We start from the raw sequence: 21,058 nt of genomic DNA on the forward strand, positions 1-21,058 counted from the left end.
AGCACAGATCGCTGTGTGTGACAGCGAGACAGCAACAACTAAATGTGCAGGCAGCAGGAGCCGGCTTCTACGGAGGCTGGTAACCCCAGTAAACATCGGGTAACCAAGAAGCCCTGTCCTTGGTTACCCGATATTTACCTTTGTTACCAGCCTCCGCCGCTCTCACTGTCAGTGCAGGCTCCTGCTCTGTGCACATGTAGCTGCAGGACAAATCGGGTTAATTAACCCGATGTGTGCTGTAGCTAGGAGAGCAAGGAGCCAGCGCTAAGCAGTGTACGCTGCTCCCTGCTCTGTGCACATTTAGCTGCAGTACACATCGGGTAATTAACCCGATGTGTGCTGTAACTAGGAGAGCAGGGAGCCAGCGCTCAGTGTGCGCTGCTCCCTGCTCTCTGCACGTGTAGCTGCGTGCGCTGGTAACAAAGGTAAATATCGGGTTGGTTACCCAATATTTACCTTTAGTTAACAAGCGCAGCATCTTCCACGCGGCGCTGGGGGCTGGTCACTGGTTGCTGGTGAGCTCACCAGCAACTCGTGTAGCCACGCTCCAGCGATCCCTGCCAGGTCAGGTTGCTGGTGGGATCGCTGGAGCGTCGCAGTGTGACATCTCACCAGCAACCTCCTAGCAACTTACCAGCGATCCCTATCGTTGTTGGGATCGCTGGTAAGTTGTTTAGTGTGACTGGACCTTTACACTGGTCTTCACTATCTTACCAATTCTTATTTGCCTTCTATTTACTGTATTAAGGGGGTTTCTGCTCGCACTCCCTGCCTTTTGAATTTTACTTTTACATGTGGCCTTTTTGGCCCCTAGTTTATCTTGCTGAACACATTGAGGGATTCCATTTTTTATTATTCTGTGTGTACTTTGTGCATGTGTGCTTCATATAATATTCTGATAGTAGATTTTGCAATTATACTGACCTGTTGTGGAACAATTGTCCTTTGTCTTCACTTCCCTGCTGATGTCATGCCCATCATTTTATTTTTTATTTTTTGTTTATTGAATCACTTAATAAATAAATTGTTATTTACTTTGTCGGTTGCGCAATTTCTTATATGCTTTCTACATGGCCAATGTATTACTCCCACCACTAATATAGTCTGTTACCTGGGGTCAAGAGTCCAACCTGGGGTGAGAAGCTAATTGTCATGGGGGTTCTCAAAGTAACAAATGGTTTCTCTATGATGAAACGACTCTTTTAACATCATTTTTACAACTTTCATTTTGTTGTCCCCCGATTTGTTTTGGGAAAATCTGTAGCATAGTACAGCACCAGCAAAGAGAGGAAGATTTTAACAAATCTGCATGGAAATTGAATTGCGGAGTGGATTTTCAATCTGCAACATGTCCACTTAAGCTGTGGATTTCACCCTTTGCAATGCGTAAAGGGAAATCGAAGGCAAATCCACAGCAGAATACGAGACAAATCCAGATGTTGAGCCCCCCCCAACTGCTAAAATTGTCTGCCGCCAACACTGATGACAACTGATCAGAGGGGGCAGACCCTTATCAATTGGATAATGGTGACTTATCCTTACGTTAGGCCATATAAGAGAGGTGCAGCCCTTTTTAAAGGGGTTGTACAACCTTTGGGTACAAGCCTACAGATAGGGGTACTTCTCACATAGCAAGATCGCTGCTGAGTCACGGTTTTTGTGACGCACCAGTGACCTCATTAGCGATCTCGCTGTGTGTGACACTGAGCAGCGATCTGTCCCCTGCTGTGAAATCGCTGCTCGTTACACAGTGCTGGTTTATTTTTTTGGACGTTGCTATCCCGCTGTCAAGCACACATCGCTGTGTTTGACAGCGAGAGAGCAACGATCTGAATGTGCAGGGAGCAGGGAGCCGGCGTCTGGCAGCCTGCGGTAAGCTGTAACCAAGGTAAATATCGGGTAACCAAGCGCTTGGTTACCCGATATTTACCTTAGTTACCAAGCGCAGCATCGCTTCCACGCGTCGCTGGGGGCTGGTGACTGGTCGCTGGTGAGATCTGCCTGAGTGACAGCTCACCAGCGACCATGTAGCGACGCACCAGCGATCCTGACCAGGTCAGATCGCTGGTGGGATCGCTGGAGCGTAGCTAAAGTGTGACGGTACCCATAGTCTCTGACACATATGAAAGTGTTTGGGATGTCAGAGTTTTGGCTGCAGACTTGTGACTCCTCATAGTGCACACTATCTCCAGTGCTTGTGCCAGGAGCAGGTGGGTGTGAGACCATAAGAATGAAATTTGCATACATGGGATCACATGACTACTAGACGTGCACGGCTTCTTCACTCATTATAAGTGAACTGATTAAGGCTGGATACGTCTAGTTGGGATGTGGTCGGTAGTATGCAAATCACATACTTGCAGTCACATAACTAGCTGCCCTGAGCACTGGAGAATCCTGACAGCGTGAGTGCACTGCAATCATTCACAAGTCTGTAGGTGCTCTGTGACTACAGACTTGTGAATCCTTGCAGTGCGTGTGCTGTCAGGATTCTCCAGTGCTCGGGGCAGCTGATTATGTGACTGCAAGTATGCGATTTGCATACTTTCGACCACATCCAGACTAGAAGTATCCGGCCTTAATCACTTCAGTTATAATGAGCGAGGCCATGCATGTCTAGTTGGCATGTGACCGCATGTATGCAAATTTCATACTTGCAGTCTCATGCCCACCTGCTCTTGGCACTGTAAAATCCTGGTAGTGCGCACTATGAGGATTCACAAGTCTGCAGTCATACAGAATGACTTTAGACCTCGAGGCTCAATAACACCTTTCACCAATACTTTACAAGCTAGACTGAAAGAGGTGGGGGTTAGAGAATCCCATATATATATATATATATATATATATATATATCTATCATGAGTCATTAATAGTATGGGTCTTCTGAAAGGTTTTTAGAATATTGATCAAAGGGAACAACCTCTATTATCATGTCTACATTTGTAGCTTAATATCGTCGTGGGAAGAGGAAATGTGCGTTTTCCGCATACATCTATACATGCTCGTGTTTCATCACAGTTTCCAATATGGTCAATAATGATCATCTTTTATTCAGCAAATCCCCTGCATAATTGGTGTCCGATATTGACTTCAGCATTTCACTCGTATAGAGAGCCTTTTGTTTTTGTTTTTGTTTTTTTTTTGTCTCACCCATAGGTTTGCATTGACGAGTCTCGTCCGATTTACGTGTCTGCTAGCAGCATGGTTCAATTTTTATTTTTTCCTCTGACCGAATACAGCTGAGAAAAAAAATAATTGCATATTACCACTAACTTATTGAATAACATTAGTCAAAGTTAGTGTTGAGCCGACCCGGATCAGAAAAATCCGGATCTGCACGGTTCGAGGTTCCAATCCGAGTCCGACCAGTACCTGGGGTGCACGATCCTGATCCGTATTTTTTTTTTTTTTTTTTCTTCTCTTTCTCTTTCTTTTGTAAACGTTGGATCTACTCACCTGGTTTACCACCTATTTTGCAGAGTGATGTAGTGAAATGCTATCACGTTACTGTTCAATTATTCTATCACGTTACTGGGTCTGATGTCCTCATGTATCTCCAGCCTTGAGCACAACTCTAGATTTAAAGGGAATCTGTCAGGTCTAATATGTACCCAGAACCACGAGCAGTTCTGGGTGCATATTGCTATTCCCTGGCTAACTGTTCCTGTATACACTAGCATAGATAAAGGGATCTTTAGAAAAAGTATTTTTAAAGATCTTTTATCGTATGCTAATGAGTGTTGGGACTAGTCCCAAGGCCGTTAGTTCCCCTGGCTAGTCGTCCCCATTAGCAGGTTAGTACACCCCTATGGGTGTGCTAACATGCTAATGAATGTGCAGCGTTAGAGGATGATCTCACTCACCTCCCTGCCGCCATCGCCCCCTGACACTGGATTTTGGCTCAGTGTGCATGACCAGAACTCTGGGGTCATGCGCACTATGAAGCTGGATGTACGCGTCCTGGCTTCAAACTGAAGTAGTGCGCATGACCGAACCTCTGAGGTCATGCACACTGAGCCGAAATCCAGCGTCAGGCAGCGGAGAGGTGAGTGAGATCATCCTGTGACGCTGTGCATTCATTAGCATGTTAGCACACCCACAGGGACGTACTAACATGGTAATGGAGACGACTAGCCAGGGAAACTAATGCTCATGGGACTAGTCCCCTCGCTCATTAGCATACGATAAAAGATCTTTAGAAATACTTTTTTCTAAAGATCCCTTTATCTATGCTACTAGACACAGGGATTAGCAATATGCACCTAGAACTACTCGTGGTTATCATCATGGTTACTGGGGCGGACATATTATTGGTGCAACCTGTGTGGCCGCACAGGGGCCCAAGGGGTAAGGGGCCTATTTTTTACCTCCAAAACAGGTGGGATTGTGTATTTTGATGAGCTCTTTGGTCTTATAGGGCCCTTATACTGTCCTTGCACAGGGGCCCTCTTCTGGGTCTACCTATGCATGGTTATATATTGGACTCCTAGTTTTGGGTCTTGTGTATTCTGGAGTCCTTCCACCCATCCCTGTGGATTGATAGCTGCATAGTCTATAGGCCGATACACGGGAGAATTCGGTCACATGACACGTCATAACATACCCAGAGATCGGTGATGTCAGTAGCTGGACCGCTCTATCTGCAGCTTCATCTCCCTCTGTCAGCTGCACATTTTAGCAGGAAACTCTGCGCTCTTCCAAAACTTATCAGCATTTCTCTGCTCAGTGAATCGGGGGGAAGAGGAAGGAAAAACGTATTTTCTTTGTTGGGATCTGTTTATAATTATTAATATTGGCATGTAACAAGTATATGGATGGTGTATTATTTATTTAATTCCCCCCCCCCCCCATATTAAATGTGACTGTTTTCTAATGTGCGGCCTTCTGCTGAGTCTTCCTCTGTCTCTGGGACTGGAGTCCTATCTTCACCTCCATTGGCCTCTGCCTACTGTGCAGGAGCGCCATGGAAAGTCCGAACCATGACTGCTCCGCCTTTCCATTGTTGTGGGATTGACCATAATGATGGTGATGTGTCCATCCGGCTGCAAAGAGGAGACCAGAGAGGTGTCGCTGAGACTTTACACAATGCTCACTATACCTCCGTGGAGGCCACTTTTGGGGATGATGATGGGGCACCAATCTCTGAGAAGAAAGCTGCAGAAGGGAGCACATTTACTAATATATACAGGGTAGTCCAAAAGTAGGTGGACTTACTGCCTGGTGTGCTATGTGTAATAGCGTTATGAAGGGGGAGATTTATCAAACATGGTGTAAAGTGAAACTAAGGCTAAGTTCACATTTCCGCTAAAATCTATCAGTCACAATCCGCTGCTCTTGTAAACAGCGGAATCCGTTTAGCGGATTCCGCTGCTCCCATAGACTTGTATGAGCAGCGGATTGTGACTGATGATGCTGCGTTGCACCCTCCGCCCGACTGATCAGTCGTGGAACGACTGACCGCCGGGCGGGGGGAACGCAGCATGTAACGTTTTTTGAGCAGCGAGATCCGTCGGATTTCGCTGCGCATGCTCTCTGGCTCCCTGCACACGTCACCAGCTTTGGTTGGTTACCCGATATTTACCCTGGTTACGGTGCAAGGAGCCAGCGCTAAGCGGTGTAGGCCCGTAACCAAGGTAAATATCGGGTAACCAAGGTAAACATCGGGTGCTTTGCTGTTACCCGATATTTAGGCTGGTTACGTGTGCAGGGAGGCCGACACTTCCCCGCTCGGCCCCACCCCCTCCCGCACTCCGCACATGTATGCACACACACACACACACACACACACACCTGTCCCCAGCCATGCAGACAAGCACTGACACCCTCGTCTGGCCCCGCCCCCTCCCGCACTTTGCATGTGCACACACACATACATACATACATACATACATACATACATGCATGCATGCATGCATGCATACATACATACATGCACATACACACACTCACTCACTCACAGATACACTCACCTGTCCCCAGCCATGCAGACCGCAGCACTTCCACTGACATCCTCAGCGCCTGGCCCCGCCCCCCGCTCGGCTCTGCCCCCGAACTCCGCCCCCCGCACACAACGGAATCCGACAAAGAATTCTGTTCTTTGTCATCCGTTGTACAGCGTTGAACAGCGCATCAGTCACATGCGTCAAGCGACGCATGTGACTGATACAAATCAACGGAAATGTGAACTTAGCCTAACTCAGCTGCCCTTAGCAACCAGATTCCACCTTTCATTTTCCAAAGATTCTGTGAAAAATTAAGTGGAATCTGTTTCATAAATCTCTCCCCTCTTAATCCTATTACACATACTGTCCGCCTACTTTTGGACCACCGTGTGTGTGTGTGTGTGTGTGTAATAAATATAAATATATATATATATATATATATATATATATATATATATATATATATGTATATATGTATATATGTATATGTATATATGTATGTGTGTGTGTGTATATATATGTATATATATATATATATATATATGTATGTGTGTGTGTGTATATATATGTATATATATATATATATATATGTGTGTGTATATATATGTATATATATGTATATATGTGTGTGTGTATATATATGTATATATATGTATATATGTGTGTGTATATATATGTATATATGTATGTATATATGTATGTATGTGTATATAGAGAGAGGGAGAGGATTTCTTTGAACTAGGTATCAATCAGACAAGTTCCCCAAATACACTTGTCATATACTGCCATGAAGTATGGAATTGGTATCCTACTTCTTCCCCTTTTTAAGAATAGGCTTATTCTTGCATTGTATTTATCCCTGTGTGCCTTGCGGTAGCCATTAGCAGATTACAGGCTGCTGTTTAGTGTAGCCTATTACTGCAACAGCAGACATGGTGTGCTGAAGTATAGAAGACAAGCTGTTGTGACCATGACACAGTTTATGGATCTGTTTTATAGCAGTGCCCCAGACCTCCAAGATCTCATAATAGCCTATACATAGGATAAGGAATCAATATGTAAAGGCTCCAATACACATTAGGGTACCTTCACACTTAGCGATGCAGCAGCGATCCGACCAGCGATCTGACCTGGTCAGGATCGCTGCTACATCGCTACATGGTCGCTGGTGAGCTGTCAAACATGCAGATCTCACCAGCGACCAGTGACCAGCCCCCAGCCAGCAGCGACGTGCAAGCGACCCTGCGCTTGCACGGAGCCGCCGTCTGGAAGCTTGGTTACCCGATGTTTATCTTGGATACAGCTTACCTCAGCTGCCAGACGTCGGCTCCTGCTCCCTGCTCGCTTCATTTGTCGCTCTCTCGCTGTCATACACAGTGATCTGTGTGTCACAGTGGGAGAGCGCCTTTGAAGAAAACGAACCAGGGCTGTGTGTAACGAGCAGCGATCTCGCAGCAGGGGCCAGATCGCTGCTCATTGTCACACACAGCGAGATCGCTAATGAGGTCACTGCTGCGTCACAAAAAGCGTGACTCAGCAGCGATCTCGGCAGTGAGCTCGCTGTGTGTGAAGCACCCCTTAGACTAACGTCAGCCGGACCCATTGAAATGTTTCTCCAGGAGCGGCAGGGCAGATGCAGATTAGTCTGGTTCCGCCTCCCCACTCCGCTCTACTTGATTGACAGGTTTATCCCGTGCATTTACATAAGGAAAGATAAGTCAATCACCTGGAGCAATGGTCGGGGCAGCACCAGACTACTTTTGTGTCTCTCTATAGTCCCCTCCTGGATTTCTAAACTGTCTCCTTTGAAAAGCTGGAGTGTCTCCTAGAAAAACATATAAAATCGCAAAGAAGCACCTGAAACCTTATATATGGTGAACTGAGGCTGCACTCCAATGCTTGGATATCACGGTGCTGAATTTGGAAAGTCCTTGACTATGCAGAAAATCATACTTAAAATGTCCTTTTATTCAGTCCTTTAAAACATGCTGGAAGAGAGTGGGATGCCTATAGGACGACGTTCGTTTTGCATCTATATTCCCTTCAATGGGTGCCAATTGGGTACTGGAACCCATTGAAGCGTTTGCAAACACAAAATTGCCGTCCTCTTATACACATCCCACTGTCCCAGCACGTTCTAAAGGACTGAATAAAAGGAAATTTTAAGGATGTTGAATATTTATTAGAAAAAACATACCTGGCTGCCAGGCATTTATTCATGCTAAGTAAAGGTGATGTCACACATAGCGATCACGACCAGCAATCTGACCTTATCAGGATCGCTGGTGCATCGTTATATGGTCGCTGGTGAGCTGTCAAACAGGCAGATCTCGCCAGCGACCAGTCCCCAGCCAGCAGCGACGCGTGGAAGCGTAACTAAGGTAAATATCGGGCAACCAAGGAAAGCACTTCTCTTGGTTACCCGATATTTACCTTAGTTACTAGTGTCGGCTCCCTGTTCCCTGCACTCCTAGCCAGAGTACACATTGGGTTAATTACCAGATGTGTACTCCAGCTATGTGTGCAGGGAGCCGGCACTGGCACGTGAGAGCACACCGCTTAGCACTGGCTCCCTGCACTCCTAGCCAGAGTACACATCGGGTTAATTCGTCGCTCTCTCGCTGTCACACACAGCGATGTGTGCTTCACAGCGGCAGAGCAACGTCCAAAAAATGAAGCAGGACATTCAGCAACAACCGGCGACCTCACAGCAGGGGCCAGGTCGTTGCTGGATGTCACACAGAGCGACCGCGATGGGATGTCGCTGCTACGTCACAGAAAATGGTGACTTAGCAGCGACGTCGTTATGTGTGACACCACCTTAAGTGTCGGCTCACCTGTCTTTAGTGCACAGCGACCAGCACAATGTTTACATGAAAGGATAAAATCCAATTTATTTGATTAAAAGCGTCCAGAATACGTACATTATACAGTGTGTGTGTGTGTGTGATAGATAATGGAGAAATGGCAAAGCGTTTCTGACCTGCATTGGTCCTAAGGCACTGCCTGATATTTATTCATACTGCCCACGGTTTGGGCAGCATAAATCGCCTGACGGGTTCCTTTTTTTTACATTGGGTTTACACATTTAAGTTCAGTTTCCCAACTGCTTTTTTTTTTCCCTCGATCTCCACACTCCCCTCTTCTTTGTTTGATGGCTCTGGCTTCATAGAGCCAAAGAAGGTTGGAGAAAAGTGGAAGGTGCACTGAACTGTTAGGCCACACCACGATGCACCGAGCGCCTGTGCTTGGATTGAGCAGTCACTCTGTGCTGACAGAGACCCTTTAAAATTCTTGACCAAGTGTCGTTTTAGATCTCCTGCTCGGGCGACCCTGCAGGGACTTCAGTATGTGCTTGACATGAGTTCACCTTTTTTGTTGTGCTGCAGCGGCAAGGCTAGAATCAGCGAGCTGGTGTGTACTGATGAGCGTCTCAGCAATCATGCACGCACAGCCTGTGACATACTGCATGTACAAGACCTGCAACTTTATAGGTCAGCTGCACTGTGCCATCAAACACCCAGAGGACCGTCACAGCATTTGATTTCTTTCGTTGGCCGTGCCTGTGTGTGGGCCTGTGGTGGAGCATTTATTGACTCCATGACCTGCCATACTACATCTATTCTCTGTGAATAAAGCCTAAAGGGTACTTTACATGCTGCGACATCGCTAGCAATCTCGTTAGCGATGTGAAATTCTAGATCGCAAGTGCGATCTTTCGAGTTCGCACATGCGTAAAATGACCTATGTGCGATCTCGAAAGATCACACTTGCGATCTAGAATTTCACATCGCTAACGAGATTGCTAGCGATGTCGCAGCATGTAAAGTACCCTTTAGGCTGTGGTTACGCTGTGACTTATCAAATACAGTGTTTTTTCATTCCATCTCGGGCAATACATCATTGGATAATTCTTTAATTGCAATTGTCATATCATTAACATAGTGTATAACACATTTCCATGAGACCCTATAGGAATACATTAGATGAGATATTGTACTCTGATCTAGGGCAACCACATTAGCACAATTTATCACCATTGAGCCTTAAAGGGAACCAGTCACAGATTTGGGGCCTATAAGCTGCGGCCACCACCACCGGGCTCTTATATACAGTGTTCTAACATGCTGTATATAAAAGCCCAGGCCACTGTGTATAACGTAAAAATCACTTTAAAATACTCGCCTAAACGGTCGCTGTGGTGGATTTGGGTCATATGGGCGTCTCCGTTCTCTGGAGCAGGTACGTCCTCTTTTAGCCATCTTCGTCCTCCTTCTGAAGCCAGGGTGCATGACCCGTCCTACGTCATACACACTCAACGGTCCCGCGCAGGCGCACTACAATACTGCGAAGGACCTCAATGCTGGCGAGTGTAGGACACATCATGTACCCCGGCTTCAGAAAAAAGATGATAAATATGGCCGAAAAAGGAGGCACCGGAGAACGAAGACGCCCATATGACCCAACTCCACCACAGCGACCGTTTAGGTGAGTATTTTAAAGTGATTTTTACGTTCTACACAGCGGCCTGGGCTCTTATATGCCCCAAAACTGCTAACACACTGTATATAAGAATTCTAACAGATTCTCTTTAAAGGTAAATGTGAAATATGGGCAACGATGTATTCTACATAGTGGGACCACACAGTGTTAGGTTGGGTCCAGATGGCCAGTGATAACATCTGGCCCATGACATCCACAACTCTGCGTTGTGGATGGGTGCAGGAGCCGCCTTCTGTTACATGCAATAGTCTGGCCCAGAAAAAAGGGGTCAACCAGTGCATGCTGCAGTTAATGCATCGGTCTGTGCAGAAAATTGTTTGTGCTGACAATTGCTCACACGGCTTTATGTTCAGTCCATCTGAACAAAACCTAGGTAGATTTGCAAAACCGTGTTGAGGCCCAGTTACATGGGCTTATTGGCCAATCCGGTGACAAGCCTGCAAAACGATTGTTGATGATTTATGATGGAGAATAATTAGCAGTACAATCCAGGATAGTGCTGCTAAAAACATGCACAATGTTGGAAAAGGAACGGTTATACAACCAATTGTTCTGTCCCAGTCAGTTTTGTAAGACCGTGTGAATGGGCCATAAACTAGTTCATACACTACTGTATTCCAGGGGTCCAAAACCTGTGACTTATTGTCCCCAGGTTTAACAGAAGACCGAAGCAGATCGACGCTTCCTCAGAGCCTCCGGCTCCTGGCTGGTAACTTCATCCAGTCAGCCATTCATGGCCAGTTTTTTCTACTCTGCACTGGCCACTTCCTGGCTTCCCGCTCTCCCTGCGTGTAGGACACAATAGCTCCACGTTGCGTCTCCAAACCTGCCCTCATCCAGTAGATGATTTAGTGGAAGGATGGCCATCTTAAACTGAACAAAAATATAAATGCAACACTTTAGTTTTTGCTCCCATTTTTCATGCGCTGAACTCAAGGCCTTTTTTTCTCTCAAATATTGTTCACAAATTTGTCTAAATCTGTGCAAGTCAGCATTTCTCCTTCCTGCGGAGAACATCTATCCACCTCACAGGTGTGGCATATCAAGATACTGATTAGACAGCCTAAGGTACCGTCACACTAAGCGACGCTCCAGCGATCCCACCAGCAACCTGACCTGGCAAGGATCGCTGGAGCGTCGCTACACTGGTTGCTAGTGAGCTGTCACACAGCGACGCGTGGAAGCATGCTGCGCTTCGTAACTAAGGTAAATATCGGGTAACCAACCTGATATTTACCTTGGTTACCAGCGCACACCACTTAGCGCTGGCTCCCTGCACTCCTAGCCAGAGTACACATGGGGTTAATTACCCCATGTGTAGTCTGGCTATGTGTGCAGGGAGCATGGAGCCGGCACTGACAGCTGAGAGCGGTGGAGCTGGTAACGAAGGTAAAAATCGGGTAACCGAGAGAAGGGCTTCTTGGTTACCTGATATTTACATTGGTTACCAGCGTCCGCAGAAGCCGGCTCCCTGCTGCCTGCACATTCAGTTGTTGCTCTCTCGCTGTCACACACAGCGATGTGCGCTTCACAGCGGGAGAGCAACAACTAAAAAATGGTCCAGGACATGCAGCAACAACCAGCGACCTCACAGCAGGGGCCAGGTCACACACAGCAACATCGCTAGCAAGTCGTGCCTCCGCAGCGATGTTGCTAGCGATGTTGCTTAGTGAGACGTGGCCTTTAGTTATTGCACAGATGTGTCTTAGGCTGGCCACAATAAAAGGCCACTCTAAAATGTTCAGAGGAGAAGAGAACGCTACTTCCAATAGGTGGCGCTAGAGTTTGTCTCCTTCCTCCCTGGAAAGACAATTTGAACAGGAGAACGGAAATCCAGCACATCATGCTATGACAAAGTTTGTGAGCATTCAAAACGCATCGGATTTTCTAATCCTTTGGGGTGAATGCATATCTGTGAAACACGGATTGTACTCCAATCACAGTTTTCTTAGGTCAGAAGACCCTAAGTATTATCATCCTAGAATAGATGTCAAAATTTGGCCATAGATGGCTGATGGCCATTTGGTTCTACTGCTCGACTGACCTGGGGAACCGATGTAATTACAATGGAGATTGGGGTTTAAGCTGCTGCTGCACTTTTCTATAACAGCTGTTTATTGCCTGTGGGGGTCTTACAACTGCCATGTTGGAATCTGCATCATGGGAAGAGTCAGGACAGGGTCATACTCTCTTGTTAGCCATTGGTCCTGTCCAGATTGCCAGGTTCAGCAGATTCATACAAGCACAGTAAATCTAACCGGATGCCGTCCGACTTTGCAGCCTTTGGCCTTATTCATAAGTCCATTTATAAAGTATGAGTTCTATCCCGATTTGTCATGGATGGAACAACGTACCCATTATAGTCATGGCCGTTGTTTTTGTGGATGGAAACGCAAAAAAAGTTTGCAAAAAAACCTTTTGACTTTTTTTTTTTTATATACGGTATATACTCATGTAAACCTGGCCTCTTGGCGAATATAGAAAAACAAAATTGTGATATGTTCTATAGGATGTGATCTGTAGATTCTGGACTAGACATATTGCACCCAATGGAGCCATAGGGTAAACGGGTGATGGCAGAAACCTTTAGTTACAGAATGCAATTACAGAGAACCAGTCCCAAGATTGATGCTTCCCGAACCCCATGCTGTTTGAATCCGACAGGGGCTGTGTTGTTGTGTTTTACTGAAAAACGTAGAAAACCGTGGACTGTGCATTTCTGAAGCGTAGTCCTGTTATCTTCTACCTTGGACTGACAAGTCTATGTACATAGGGGAAGACTGGAAGACTTGGCAGTCTGGAGCAGCCGGACAGGGAGGAGCCACCGATAATTGGCCTCTTGGTCTATTCATCTGAGCCGCATAGTCCTCGGCCGTCGTCATATGCCGCTCCCGGACTTTGATGTGAGCTCGTCAGCCGTGACAACATCTTTCTTAGCAGATGATGGCTAACTGCTGTGACTATAACCTATTAAATACCCCTGTCCATCTCAGCGGCATTTCCAATGAACCAGCAGGGGGGCATCATACTATGCACCTGTGACGTGATCAGGGGATGCTGATGGGTTGACATGATGATTTTTAGCAGACCCCCGTGCCTTGTGCCCATCTTGAATGCACTCCTGTGAAAGTCAGCCTGAAGCTGCTATTCATAGGATTCAGTGACTTTCCGCTAAACGCAGCAGTGAAGTGTATTGATGTGTATAGTACAAGCGACAAGATGATCGCAGGTTCAAGCTGCCACAACACTGAATAAAAATGGAATAACCTGGTTTTTGTATAAAATGGCATCAATTAAAACGCCAGCTCAGGACGCAGAAAACGAGCCCTCACACAGCGCTACAGACCAAAATTTAAAGTGTTACAGGTCATTAAAAATGGCGACAAAGAAAAAATAGCTTATATATATATATATATATATATATATATATATATATATATATATATATATATATATATATATATATATATATATATATATATATATATATATATATATATATATATATATATAATTTCAGAATATTTTTCCACCGCTAAAATGACAAAACACAAAAAAACAACAATTGTGCATGCTTGGTACCACTATAATCATACTAACAATATATTTATTTATAGAGCACCATTGATTCCATGGTGCTGTACATGAGAAAGGGTGACATACAGAATACAGAGGGAAGAGGACCCTGCCCTTGTGGGCTTACATTCTATAGGATAGCGGGGAGGAGACAGTAGAGGAGCGTTGGTGGTGAAGCAGCAGCTCCGGCATTGATGAGGCATCAGCTCCAGCAGTGGTGAGGAGGCGGTGGGGTCATTGCAGTCTGTAGGGATTTTTTGAAGAGATGAGCTTTTAAGTTCCATTTGAAGATTGCAAGTATAGCGGATAATCTGACGTGTTGAGGCACAGGATTCCAGAGGACGGGGGAAGCTCTGGAGAAGTCTTGAAGGTGGTTGGATGAGGAATGGATAAGTGTGGAAGAGAGGAGGTCTTGGGAGGATCGGAGATTACATGATTGAGTATATCAGGAGATTAGTTTGGAGATATATGGAGGAGACAGATTATGGACGGCTTTGTAGGTCATGGTTAGTAGTTTGAATTGGATACGGTGGAGAATTGGGAGCCAACTAAAGGATTTGCAGAGGGGAGAAGCTGAGAAGTAGAGGGAAGAGAGGTAGATTAGTAGGGCGGCAAACTTAAGGATGGACTGAAGAGGTGTGACCAGGGTCAGATTGGCCCACAGGAGAACCGCAAGATCCTCTGGTGGGTCCAGACACCTGCCATTGCTGATGGGGCCCAGCTGGGGTTCTTGCTGCACTTTATTAAGCCCCGGGCCGGGCCCCAGTCACAGCCACACCACACATAGCTAAATTTGCATGTGCGGCACTTCAGGCGCCTCGCATGCAAAATAGCTATGTGGTGGCACCCGGGTTAATGGGGCAGAGCAAGCCATGAGTGCATCATCCCGCAGCCCAGCGTGCAACAGCGTAATGCGTTCATCAAGCTGTGATCTCATCACACTGCTGCAGCCAACACAGAGCCGCCGAGATGTCGAAGACACACTAGTATGTGGGGAAAGGTAAGTGCTGCATGAGCTGAAGACAGGAGCAGGACGATCATGGAAAGGGGGGGGGGGGTGTTTGGGTGCCAGTGTCTGCATAGCTTCCAGCTGGATGACTGACTGAGCACGTCTACCCAAATTACCCCTGACTAGTGACTATGTCCCCTCCACCATATCACCCCTGACTGACTGCGCCCCCTCCCCTGTGTAACCCCAGATTGACTGAGCTCCTTCTCCACTGTATCACCCCTGACTCACTGCGCCCCCTTCCCCCAATATCACGCGTGCCTGACTGTAACCCCTTCCTCCTGTATCACCCCTAACTCACTGTGCCCCCCTACCCCAGTAATCAGCCCTGACTGACTGCGTCTCCTACCGCTGTATCACCCCTGACTGACTTTAGGTTTATTACCCCACCACTAACAAACTGAGGCTTTTCATAAAAAGTTGTGGCCTTATAGGTAACAGAGATTTACGTAAAATGTATGGGGCATGTGAGGGGAAAGCTCTCTTTCCATATCATTCCAATGTCACACATAACTGATTTAGGGCCCCCACCACTTTTAGTACATACATTATGTGAACGTGCACACTATATTTGCTGCAGAATTTCTACAATTGAAATCCCACAGCAAATTAACAGCGGTAATATCCACTCAAATATTGCTGCGTTCATTCACAGTTACCACTGACCACTTCCTTTTGTGTTGCAAAGGATGAAATAGGTGGTGAATATCCGCAGCATAAATTGACATTATTCATGTCAAATCTGCAGTGTCTGTCAATTCATTTGATGGTTAATACAAATCTGGTTTTTTTTCACCACTGCAGTAGTGCTTGCAAGGGCACACGAGCATGAAAATCGAACGAGTGCACTAGTATCTATGTTTGTCAATGAAGAAGAGCAGTTAATCAGCTTTTCTCGCATCCAGATTCCGGATGCGAGAAAAGTGGCAGCATGCTGCGATTTTCTGCTAGAGCCGTATCGCTCGCACCTATTCAAGTGAATGGGTGCCAGAGATCCATTGGACTGCACTCTGATGTTATCCCAGTGCAGTGCGATATACACACAAGCTGACAATGGAGAATATGGGGGGGATTAACTCCTCCCTCTCCTCCGCAGCGCCCGCCCGCAGCTTCACAGCTGTCACCTGATTGCAGGATCGGGTCACAGTCGCATGACACTCGGCTCAGGCTCGCAGCAGAGCCTGAGCTCATTAGCATGTCGCATCGGATGCAATACGCTCGTCTGAGACTCACCCAAGGTCTCTGCTACTGTCTTATACTCACTCGGTGGCATTTTCACTTTTTTTTTTTTTCCCTTTCCCGTGACTCCATCTTGTGAGTGCAACTTCTGACTGTCTGTAAAGCTGGGTTCACACTAAGCGACAACGACATCGCTGTTACGTCACCATTTTCGGTGACGTAACAGCGACCTTGTAAGTCGCTGTTATGATCGCTGCTTAGCTGTCAAACACAGCAGAAGCAGCGATCATAACGTCGCTGTGCTACATGTGCAGAGAGCAGGGAGCCGCGCTTAGCGCTGGCTCCTTGCTCTCCTAGGTACAGTACACATCGGGTTAATTAACCCGATGTGTACTGCAGCTACATGTCACAGTGCAGAGAGCAGGGAGCCGCGCGCACTGCTTAGCGCTGGCTCCTTGCTCTCCTTGCCCGATGTGTACTGCAGCCACATGTGCACAGAGCAGGAGCCGGCGCTGGCAGCAAGAGCGGAGGCTGGTAACGAAGGTAAATATCGGGTAACCAGGGAAAGGTCTTCCCTTGTTTACCCGATGTTTACGCTGGTTACAGCTTACCGCAGCTGCCAGTGCCGGCTCCTGCTCGCTTCATTTCGTCGCTCTCTCGCTGTCACACACAGCGATGTGTGTGTCACAGCGGGAGAGTGACGACCAAAAAATGAAGCTGGACATTCAGCAACGACAGGCGACCTCACAGCAGGGGCCAGGTCGTTGCTGGATGTCACAGACAGCGACGGGACGTCGCTGCAACGTCACAGAAAATGGTGACGTAGCAGCGACGTCGTTGTCGCTATGTGTGACACCAGCTTAACTCATAAGTTACTTTACAAGTGCTCAATACAAGTCTGAGAGCCAGAACGAGGCTCTCATAGACTTTGTAATGAGGTGTGAACCCCCCCCCCCCCCCTTTCCCTGGCTCAATGAAACACTGGAGCAGCTGGCAGGACACGAACTGTCGGAGACAGACTACCTCATTGGCATCTAGACGGTGAAGATGCCAGAAGGGGGGAGTATAAGAGTAAGGTAAGGGACCTTATATATGAACCCCAGCTCCGGCAGTAAAAGAAAAAAAAAATAATCCTGGAGAGGGGCTGTAATAAGTGTATTACCTTGTATTATACCCTGATATTAGCAGGTTTTACCACACAGTTGGTGGTCTTATGTTTATTTCTACATTGTGAGCCCCAAAAATGATTTTCTCTGATGGGCCCAGGATACTCCAGTTCAGCGCTAGGTGTGAGAGTATTCGCAGGGAGGCCACAGAGGAGGATGTTGCAGTAATCGAGGCGGGAGATGATGAGGGCATGCACTAGCATTTTCGTAGATTGGGAGTTGAGGAAAGGATGGATTCTGGAAATATTTTTGAGTTGAAGACGGCAAAAGGTAGTGAGGGGTTGAATGTGTGGTATGTAGGACAAAGCAGAGGCGAGGGTCACTCCCGAGGCAGCGGACTTCGGGTATTGGGGAGAGTTTGGTGCTATTTATTGTAAGGCCTTGGTTCCACTTGCACATAGCTTCCGATGTGAGCAAATTGGAAGTGATAAGCTAATGAGCCTCTGCAGCGAGCGTCAGTTGAGGGTTTTGCGACTGATGCGATCGGATCACCGCTACGGAAAAGATGTAGGGAGCACATTCTCCCCCATCTCCTCCGTGGCTTGTCTTGCCATATATCGAACTGCACTCGGATGACATGAGAGTGCAGTGTGATGTTTCACACACACACACACACACACACACACACACACCCCCTCATACACTTGTATGGGGGTGCGTGAGCCGAGACTTTCTGCCAAATGCAGCGTGCTGCGATTCATTTCTCGAGCAGATATGGCATGAGAAATCATTCACAGGTTTGCCCTGGTGCGAGTGCAGTCTGATGTTTTTCCTTGCAAAACACAAATGGAACTGAGCCCTAATAAACAGATCAGGTATGGGGGACATAGGTGAGATGGGGAAAGAGAATTAGTACAGTTTTTCCCACATTGAGTTTTAGGAATCGAGAGGAGAAGGAGGATATGGCTGATGGGACACTCCGGGGTTCTGGACAGCAGAGGTGATGTCTGGGCCAGAGGTAGATCTCAGTGTTATCAGCGTATAGGTGGTACTGAAAACTATGGGACTTTGAGTTGACCCAGACCAAAGGTATAGATGGAAAAGATTAAAGCCTGCTTTACACGGTACAATCTATCTTGCAATTTCACGATTGATTGTACCCGCCCCCGTCGTGTGTGCGTCACGGGCAATTAGTTGACCGTGGCACACAAAGATGTTAAAGGGAACCTGTCAGCAGAAATTTCGACTTAAACCTAACAGATTCCCCCTCTGCAGCTCCTGGGCTGCATTCTAGAAAGGTCCCTGTTAGTATTGTGGCCCCTTTCTGACCCAAAAAAAGAGTTTATATCTAGGTACCTTTTTGGCTTCTGATTCTCTAAATGTGTCACGGGGGCGGGCTGCCTGATGGCCGTTATTCTGCCCCCTGTTCCTGTATGCCGCCCCCATCGCCGATTTCTATACTTCTGGACGCCGCCCACTGCTCCAGCCATCCCCGCGCATGCCCAGTGCTCATCTCTCGTGGATGAGCACTGTGCCCAGTGTCACCGGTGGTGACGTGCGCGCAGGGTTTAGATTATGGGCGGTGCTGTGATGTTAATTACCAAGCAACCGCCCATAATCGCGGGACCGCGCATTCCCCCTCGGCCTGCTTTCTGCGCAAGCGCGCTGCAGCTGAACTCACGTCACCTCCTTCCCATCTTGCCCTGAGGCAGGAAATAGATGGGAGGAGCGCGGAGCAGTGACTACACCGATCAGGAGGAGTTCAGCTGCAGCGCGCTTGCGCAGAAAGAAGCAGGCCGAGGGGGAATGCGCGGTCCCGCGATTATGGGCGGTTGCTTGGTAATTAACATCACAGCACCGCCCATAATCTAAACCCTGCGCGCACGTCACCACCGGTGACACTGGGCACAGTGCTCATCCACGAGAGATGAGCACTGGGCATGCGCGGGGATGGCTGGAGCAGTGGGCGGCGTCCAGAAGTATAGAAATCGGCGATGGGGGCGGCCTACAGGAACAGGGTGCAGAATAACGGCCATCAGGCAGCCCGCCCCCGTGACACATTTAGAGAATCAGAAGCCAAAAAGGTACCTCGATATAAACTCTTTTTTTGGGTCAGAAAGGGGCCACAATACTAACAGGGACCTTTCTAGAATGCAGCCCAGGAGCTGCAGAGGGGGAATTTGTTAGGTTTAAGTCGAAATTTCTGCTGACAGGTTCCCTTTAACCCCCGTCACACGCACTTACCTGCTGTGAGACATCTCTGTGGGCGGCAAACATCCTCTTCCTGAAGGGGGAGGGACGTTCGGCGGCACAGCAACGTCATACAGCGGCCAGCCAATAGAAGTGGAGGGGCGGAGATGAGCGGGACGTAAACATCCCGACCACCTCCTTCCTTCCGCATAGCCGGCGGGTGCCGCGGGACAAAGGTAAGCTGCTGTTCATTGTTCCCGGGGTGTCACACGGAGCGGCGTGTGCTACCACGGGAACGATGAGCAACAGGCGCCATTTTAATTAAACGAGATTATGAAACCGAGCGACAAGTACACGACTCACGATTTGTGAGCGATACTGCGTCGCTCGGAGGTGTCACACAGCCCGACGTCGCAATGCCGGATATGCGTCACAAAAACAGTGACCCCGACGATCTATCGCACGATAGATCGTCTCGTGTAAAGCACCTTTAAGGCCGCTTTCACAGTGTTCCTCTCCCCGTTCATTTGTCCCATTGGGGCTTCCGTCCGAATTCCCCCTCAAAAAGCGGGATTGAGATGTATGCGCCAGCGGAGCCACTGACTATAATGGTGCAGACGGAGTCACTGTGTTCTCTGTCGTGCACCATTTTTAGGAGTATACGCCTATTGGAGGGGAACACGCAGACTTAGTAGACTGTATCTGGGTGTCTGCCTCCAGTAAGTGTATACTCCTGAAAATGGTGCATTAGAGGGCACACGGTGACTCCGTCTGCACCATTATAGTCAGTGGCTCCGCTGATGCAGATGTCTGAATCCCATTTGGGGGGGGGGGGGGGGGGGGGGGGGGGGCAGAAGACCTGGTGGGACCACTGAATGGGGAGAGGAACGCAGTGTGCATGGGGCCTGATTTTTGGGTGACTTTCATGAATAATGGTGATTAAATAAAAATTATTACAGCTTGTACAGCAAGAAAAATAGATATTGGGTGGAAAAAAGTTATAGGTGATGAGGGGAAAAAAAGATACGCAATGTGGCGCAGTACTCGGCCTTCTGGGGGGGCTGCTCTCACTGCCTCCATCTGTCACCATAGTAACACTCTCCAGTGTGAGGCGCGGCCCCGCCGCCATCCTCCTGCGTGAAGCGCGCTCCCGCCGCCTCCTGCGCGCGCTCCCACGCTGCGGCTGGCCCGGGCCCGGCGGACGCGCAGGCGCGCTATGCACTCTGGGAATGGCTGCGCAGCTCGGGTTGGCTGGGGGAGCAGACAGCGGAGTTTTAATGTCCGCCATGTTGGCCATGGCGTATTGAAGAGGGAGGGAGAAAGAGAGACACCGGAGCGCACAGAACCCCACAAAATAACAGCCCGAACCGAGCTACGGACCACCCGGAACACCGGGAAAGGCGCCATTTTGATCCCGGCGGCTGGTGGGAGAGCGCGGCGGCAGAACACGGAGACCCCATGAGAGCCGCGCGGCACGGGAGGATTTCCCCGCTCGTCGGTCGCATGGCTTTGTTGTGGTAGACAGAAAATGAGCAAATTATCGTTCCGGG

The 21,058-nt window shown here is 47.9% G+C and overlaps 1 protein-coding gene across 2 annotated transcripts in view; it reads left to right on the forward strand.

The window, feature by feature from the left end:
- EPC1 (enhancer of polycomb 1) overlaps nucleotides 1-21,058 on the forward strand; it is a 166,012-nt gene that overhangs the window by 9,940 nt on the left and 135,014 nt on the right. The window contains exon 1 of one of the 2 annotated variants that reach the window (XM_075315486.1): nucleotides 20,713-21,058. This exon is cut by the window's right edge and continues 131 nt beyond it. The exons of the other annotated variant lie outside the window; for it this stretch is intronic. Within the exon in view, the coding sequence (XP_075171601.1) occupies nucleotides 21,037-21,058 (22 nt within the window). The 5' untranslated portion in view covers nucleotides 20,713-21,036. Of the gene's footprint in view, nucleotides 1-20,712 lie in introns of those variants that run through there. 2 annotated transcript variants of the gene reach the window in all.

Source organism: Anomaloglossus baeobatrachus, chromosome 6, assembly GCF_048569485.1.
Source record: "Anomaloglossus baeobatrachus isolate aAnoBae1 chromosome 6, aAnoBae1.hap1, whole genome shotgun sequence".
In the NCBI taxonomy this organism is placed as follows: domain Eukaryota; kingdom Metazoa; phylum Chordata; class Amphibia; order Anura; family Aromobatidae; genus Anomaloglossus; species Anomaloglossus baeobatrachus.